This window comes from Monopterus albus, unplaced genomic scaffold (assembly GCF_001952655.1).
Source record: "Monopterus albus unplaced genomic scaffold, M_albus_1.0 scaffold233.1, whole genome shotgun sequence".
Classification (NCBI taxonomy): Eukaryota; Metazoa; Chordata; class Actinopteri; order Synbranchiformes; family Synbranchidae; genus Monopterus; species Monopterus albus.
The window spans coordinates 384,488-392,007 of NW_018128113.1; the positions used below are offsets into that span (position 1 = coordinate 384,488).

The following is a 7,520-nucleotide window of genomic DNA, read 5'->3' on the forward strand; positions in this document are numbered from 1 at the left end:
GTGAATATATAAGTATTTTTTTGTATTATGGATGAACAGCTAGTGAAAAAAGGCTGTCTGGGATGAGTCATTAGCTTGCCTCACTGAATGTTTAGTTCAGGTGTTGTTTATGCTGTGTGTTAAAAGTAAAAAGCATGATTAAAAGAAAGTCCCAAGCCAAAAGAATGTCCCAAGATAACACTGCCTGGCTCACAGGTCCAAAGGATAACAACTCACATTGCTTTCTTACCTATTTTTGTCACAACAGCACAGAATAAGAGCCTAAATACATGATTTCAATGATGAGCTAACAGGATAAGTTATTACCTGTACTGCAGCGCAACACTGAAAAAAATCCAGCCTGTCAGAAGAAGCCATTAGTATACTAACTGTTGTTTAAAAATGTCAGTTCCGGTAACAAAAAGTGAATTCTATGACTACATTTTAGCTGTGCATGCTTCTTTGTGCAATGATATACATCACCCGCAGCCCAGCGCTGGTTCTCTGCTCCCATGGCATGTGATGGATAATCAGTATGCCCTGCATATGTACTCGCTCTGCTATTTTGAGTTAAATGTGATGCAGGGGATAAAAGGAGATCAGGTGATAACATTGAATGTTCTGGAGATTAGGGTTACAGTTTCCATTCCTGTAGCAACCCTGGCCTCCTTTCACTGCAGGGCTTAGTGATACTCATACTCTGAATTTGTCTCTGTCTCTCACATCAATGCCTTTTGAAGAGCTTGTTTTATTTCCTCATGTTTTTTTTATCAATACTGAAATCAATCCCTGCTATAAATGTCCAACATAACACGTTGTTTAGTCTCATATGGAGTCTCACACATGAAACTCCTGAAACATAGTATAATGTAGCTAATTTCACTACCAGAATGAAGAAACTGAGAGGATTTCTGAAGTTGATTTGCACTGAAAACAAGAAAAGTTTCCCATCATGTGGGATTTTTCACTTGTTTTGAAAAACTTAATGCATGACTCAATGAGTGACTCATCTACAGATATTTACATGTAGTCTCCCACTGGGACTTGGCTTCTGTTCCTGTCTTTTAAAAAGCAACACTAAAGGACAACCTCCTCTTTTCTCAAAAAAAAAATGGATCCACCCAACCTTTAAAAAGGAAAACAAACTGCCTAGGTGCCACCTAAGCAGCGCTCCCTAAAACCTGCCCAGCCTGTCTGTGCAGCCAGAGGCCTGTAATACGAGCTCCTTAGGTTGACAAACACAGATAATGCACCAGTTGGCTCCTGTCAAACAGTATCGGTAAAGACCTGGGATATGTTGTTCTCCTTTCATATCACATGCACCCTTGCATATCTTCACATACCACCACATGGAAGTGGTCACCACCTCAGAATGGCAGCCGCTACCTTGGATGAATATCATCATGGCAACTGACCATTGAGAAAGAGGTGTGATGACTGATGGCAGGAAGAAATGTTCCCTCAGCTCAGTGATGTGTTGTTATTAAACCAGTCACTGTGATCATCGTGTACTTGTTTTAGCACGCAATATCTGGTCATTTCTTATTTGTTTGTTCTTTTGGGGAGAGCAGTGTGTATGGAGTGACAAATTAGATGGACTTTGTTTGCATAAACCTACACTGAAAACAGTGGTTGTGTGTGTGTGTGTGTGTGTGTGTGTAAGAGGGACACAGCTGAAGAGAGAGATATGGATTAAGACAGGATGATAGAGGAAGACTGTGTGAACAAGAGACAGCAGAAAGTGAATGTGTGTAGTGATGCACAAGCCTGTACAAAAGTCTGTCACTCCAGCATGAAAAGAGGAAATTGAGCATTAATTAGTGTTATTGTGTTTGCAATCATCCACAAGAATGGCTTGGTATGACACATCCAAAAATGGATGGAGGGAGAAAGTAAAAATAGCTGCTCATGGGGGAAAGAACTGGCAAACAAAACTGTTTGTCTCTGTGTGTGTGTGTGTCACGGTTCAGCTCAGTGAGTGCCCCAGACCTATACAGTGCCATGTCAGTGTTTAGATATTTCAGTTAAGAGCTCTCTCAATGAGAGGGGCAACTTGTTCAAACTGGCTGCTGGGTAATCATATGGATGCAGATTAGTCAATAGGCAGAGCAGGAAAGGCCCCAGTGCATGTTGGGAAGCAGCTCGGGGGGTGGGTGGTGGTGGTGGTGATTGTGATGATTACATAATACAGCCATGTGCTTATAAAGGGGTCAGGATAAACAAATGGGGGAGATAGATGCCATCATCACCATCCTCTTCAGATCAGTAAGGAGAGCCCTTTGGGGCTAATGGTGGAGTCAATTAAAGGGTAATACCACAGTTTTTTTTTAAGTTGGTGTCACTTTAGGTTCCTCCTTCTGCTCACAGTCAGCATGGCACTGCACTGTCATTCATTTTCAAAGTACAAAAATGAAGTTCAAGGGAACAATAAAATCCACCATATCTTTAAAGCTCCTCTAACTAACTTTCACCTTCCAACTTTGTACCATTAGAGAGTGAGTGAGAATCAAAACAAACTCCAGCAGTATCCCCTCCTCTTCTCCCTCCACTCCTCCTGCCTTGTCTGTGAAAGTATCTCATATGTGGTAACTACAGCCAGAGACAGACTTGGCAGTCAGACAGCAGAACAGTAATATTAATGCGTATGGAATATAGCACATTAGAGCCTGTGGTTTTCAGTGGCATTGCAGCGACAAGGGTCCTTTTTCTTATCTAAAGCAGTAACATAAGTAAATTATCAAAAGGAATGTTTGTTTTCCAGTAATATTGATACAGTACTAATTTTCTGGCCACTATCACATCACGTTCAGTGTTACATACATAACATTATAACTAGGAGTTAAATGTGAAGCAAGAGAAATTACATGTTACGCTTTGATAGTTGAACAAACTCCCCACTTTTCTAGTTGTGGTCATTTCATAAGTTTTAACAATTTCTCACTAAAATGCTACATGGACTGCAGTGTTATGTTCGGCATAAACCAGTCCAAAACTGAGCAAAAATTAGCAAAATTACTTCATTTGCTAATCCTAAGGTACAAAATTGAAACGCTAACATTAGCATTCTAATGATGCTGACATATACACGTTAGCCAGATATAGTACTTATGTGTCTAGAAAGAAGAGAGCCACATCCATGTCAAATTTTACAGGATGCTTTTATTGCTCTCCATCGCCAACATGCCAAACTAATGGTACACTCTTTCTGTGCTACAGAACGTGGCCTCTTGGGTCTAACAGGTCTGCTCCCATCCTGGGTTGTACCTGCACAGGGAGCCTTCACAGTTCATCTTTGAAATGAGCCATACTGGTTTAAAAAATGCATCTTATAACCTTGGATCGGGGGTATGGAGGAAGTGTAGCATAAATTTTAACAATAGAGGTCACAGAGGGAAAGAAATGATCACATTTGAGTAACTGGAATAAGCAAATGTTTGGCTTTTTTGATCAGTAAATGAGTAACAAACAAAACTGTTTACACTATGCTACTCGTATCACAGCTACTTACTTGTGTTGTCTTTTTAGCATATGTCAGTTCACTTCAAGTTGTATTTGACAGCATTTGAATTTTGAGGTGAATAATGATCAAATACCAATTATGACAAAGTTTAATTTTGAAGAACAGTGAAGAAATGTTTGAAAAGTCTACTAACACATGTCTGCAGTGCAGACTGAGAAGAAGAGAATGGGTTATAGCCAGTAGTAAATGTACCATTGGCTTACTGTCTAAAGGCTGCCGTAGAGATAGCAGTACATATTTTTGACCAGAATGGCTAACACTACAAAAGCACCTATAGTATATTGAGCATGATGCTGAGTTTGCGTGCAGTATACCAATTAAATGCACAGCACTATGAGGATAAATTCTCTGTCGTAGATAGAGTACACTGTCATGGCGATTGCCTTAAAATCTGAGGCTTGTCTTTAGTTCAGTCAGACCTCTTAAACTCTCATCTCATCTCAGCTTGTGTTCTTGTGCCTTTGTGTGTGCGAGTGGACACAGTGTGCGTTTGTATGGTTCCTCCCATCTGCAGCGTGCAGGCTAAGACACGTGTAGATTTATTGACTTTCACCTCACCACTTTGTCACTGCATGTATCATCTCATCGTAAAAATAGGGATAGAGTTTCTAAACAAGCCACACCACTGTTGTCACAGAGAACCAGTGCCCAAGGATGAATACAACTATTCTGTGTATTTATGGTTATATATACGTAGTTCTCCTTGTTCTGTTTGTTGTGATGCATGAGAGCAAGCTCTTCTCACCGAAAATTAGGACATGAAACACATGCAACCCTCTGTGTGGACGCATCCACTGAATAGGCAAACAAAGAGGTAACGAAACACATACACACAGGAATAATTAATCAATAGTGTTTCCATTAGAAAACTGGAAAAGGGACAAACTGCACCATAATTAGGGACCATTGCAGAGCTGCTCCTCTAAAGCAGCAAATCAAGATGAATGTGCACACACGTGCAGACAAAAACTGTTTCCTCTCCTTTCTGCTTTGGGTAGTTTTTGCAAAACCTCATTTGGTAACAGATACTTAATGACCACAGATGACTCAATAATGTCCAGTTATATCATCAAAGGTGGAAAAATGAAGAAAACAAATGATCGAGTGAGTACTGGGCAGGAGAATCCAGTGACATAGGCTCACCTGCCACAGCGCTGTCAAAAGAAAGGAAGAAGAATCAGACTTTACAGATGAAATGACTAGAATGTGACACTGAAGTGAGCAATAGAAAACAGGGATTCTTATTTGGTTAGAAAAGTGAAAATCTACTCAGATTTTACACGATTATAGCCTGAAGTGCATTTAGAGGTGCAGCCATTTCTATTGGAATTGCAGAACTGCTGCTGTTGGTGCTGCAGTGCACCGAGGATGTGAAAAACAGATTTGGCAGGATTACATAATCAAGTGAGACTAAGTCACTGAGGACTCCTGATCGGTAGGCTACCTGCTGTTTCTATTTCTGTCATCATCTGCCTTTCTATCCATCCGCGCGTTTTGCACTTGTTGAATAATCCGATAGCTATTGTAATACTACATTTCCGCCTCTATGGGGACTTTTCCATTGCATGGGAGCAGGTCTTTGTTGTCAAAGGATTCTGATTTATGAAGGTAATAAAATGAAAGCAAACCCGGACTGCAGAGAAGAGCTGGCATCAAGGAAATACTGAAGGTTGCACTGCATGAAATGGTTGCCGTAAAGTCACAAAAAGATTAATAATATTCATAATAATGAGCTTACTCATAACTGAGAGGAGGGGGTGAGGAGATTACAGGCCTGAGATATTACAGTGCAGCACCTAATGCAGCATATTTAGCCAAAAAAAACCCTAACACACTAAGTGATTATATTTTTGTTTAGAAATAAAACAATATTCCTATTTAAATAAACCTGTTACGGGAATTTTTCCAACAGACATGACAGATCACATCAGTGGTGTCAAAAAATATCAAATTTGGCTAAAGGAAATGACCAACAGCACGCTTCCATTGTTTTTCAACTGTATTATAAAACGTAATGGTTTAAAATTCAATGATGGTCATGCAATATGTGCGTAAAAACTGTTTTACGCATGACACATAGATGACTGTCGGAATTGTTCATAAAGTAGTCATGTCTAAAAATAAATGTACTAAAGATGATTAACATGTTGTATGGTTGATGATTTTCCAAGCAAGGACCCTCACCCACCAGCCCCTTCCTCCCCTCACCTGTCCTTTTACTAGGCTGGCCGCAAACTGCCTCATGACCGCCTCCACCGTGTAGGCGCTGGACCATCCGCGGGGTGTCAAAAGCTCCATGCATATGGCCCCGCCGTCCAGCACGTAGCCGTTCTCTAACCGGGGCGTCAGGACCCGCATGAACGGCGGGGAGAAGGGAAAATTATCGGGAAAGGTGACGTTGAGCAGTATAAACTCGGTGCTGGTCTCCTTCATATCCTGCCACAGCGCCGAGTCCTTGTCCACCTGGTGCAGCTTGACGTTCCAGTCATACAGGTTGTCCTCCACCAGCTCCACCGTGATGAAGTTGTCCCCTAACCTCCTGATCTCTTGTAGCTCCTTCATCAGCCTCCGCGTCCGCACCTGGGTACAGTGTTGCCGGTGAGGCGCCAGCGGTGGTATCGAGGAGGCACTGGTCGCTTTACTCCCGCCTCCTCCCGTCTGCTGCTTCTCCTTCGCATCCTTGCCCTGCTTATCCTTGACGGTGGGCTTATCCTTGCCCTGCTGGTCCAGCTTCCTCGCCTTAATCTCCGGGGTGCTCAGGATGTTGGTTTCGTTGGCGGTCTGACAGTGTTTGTTTGCGTTGTTTTTCTGGTTCCCTTTGGTCCCCTTTAACGAACCCTGGTGGTGCTTTGGGTCCTCGGTGTCTCGATCGTGCAGACGGATTAGCCCGATCTTCCGCAGTAGGGTGGCCATAATTTTTATAGATCTATATTTATCCGCTGATCCCCCCGCACAGGGGCGAGATTCACCCTTTCAATTCCCACTCACAGAGACAACCTTTAATGGTGCTGATTATTAACCTTGTTGTACCGCAATCCCCCTTCCGCACACTGCAGCCTCAGGGTGAACACGACCGTGGAGCGTGTGCCGTTTTCTCCTCAGTGCACCATCTCGACACTGCTCCACTAAAAGCAAAAGCAAAAACAGCGAAACAGCAGATAACGGCAAAATCTGAATATACACTCAAAGACAACACCACAATAAACTGTCATATCAGATAAGTAGTATTCAGCCTCCTTTTCACAAGTGGACAGGCATTATAACTGTGACTGCAGCTGTTCAATGATAGGACGATGCATTACGCAGAAGCGCTGAGGTGATAATACATTGGGGTGCATACCATATTACCTTAGCACCAGAGAGAAAAGAAAAAACAGGGTGAGGAACTTGCCATAGGAAAACAACAGAGGGCACCATATAAGCTATAGGACGGACGATTATAGGATGGAAAAAACCCTATAATCCATTGCAAAGTATAGGTTATTATGAGCCCTCAGTGTGTCTGAGATAAAAGTCTGATTGAATTTAACCTAATGATTACAATACTTCTCTAGGAATGGTACGGGAGTAATATAGAAACACTGGGTAAGGGAAAATAAAATAGGCTAATGAGGTCGCTACAAACGGACTGTAAACACATATATGCACAATAAGCTGCTGTATATATTCTATCTCATATGAGGTATAGGCCTATAAGAGCTCGGCGCATTCCAAACAGCTTACACTATGAATCCCTATCAGAGGAACCCGTTCATGTGCGTTCTCCTGCCCACACAGACCCAACATTAGAACAGCAAACCGACAGCAGTCCTTTCTTACCACAGACGCATGAAATCTTGCCGGACACCGATCCCGCTGAGTGTAACAAGAAGAAATGGTTCCACCATCCAGTAGACCTGCCGTCGGTGGCAGCTACGGTGAGAAAGAGAAGGAGAACCTTCGATGGATGTGCAGCTGCGGCAGCTACAGCCAGCCCCCGGTGATCCTTCTCAGCCCGTCTGTTCTCCTAGGTGAAACGGCA

The 7,520-nt window shown here is 42.5% G+C and overlaps 1 protein-coding gene across 1 annotated transcript in view; it reads right to left on the minus strand.

The window, feature by feature from the left end:
• ube2ql1 (ubiquitin conjugating enzyme E2 QL1) overlaps positions 1-7,493 on the minus strand; it is a 10,500-nt gene extending 3,007 nt beyond the window's left edge. The window contains exons 1-2 of the mRNA XM_020620164.1: positions 7,319-7,493; positions 5,708-6,624 (exon numbers count right to left, since the gene is read on the minus strand). Of these exons, the coding sequence (XP_020475820.1) occupies positions 5,708-6,412 (705 nt within the window). The 5' untranslated portion in view covers positions 6,413-6,624; positions 7,319-7,493. The remainder of the gene's footprint in view (positions 1-5,707; positions 6,625-7,318) is intronic.
• Positions 7,494-7,520: the final 27 nt, after the last annotated feature.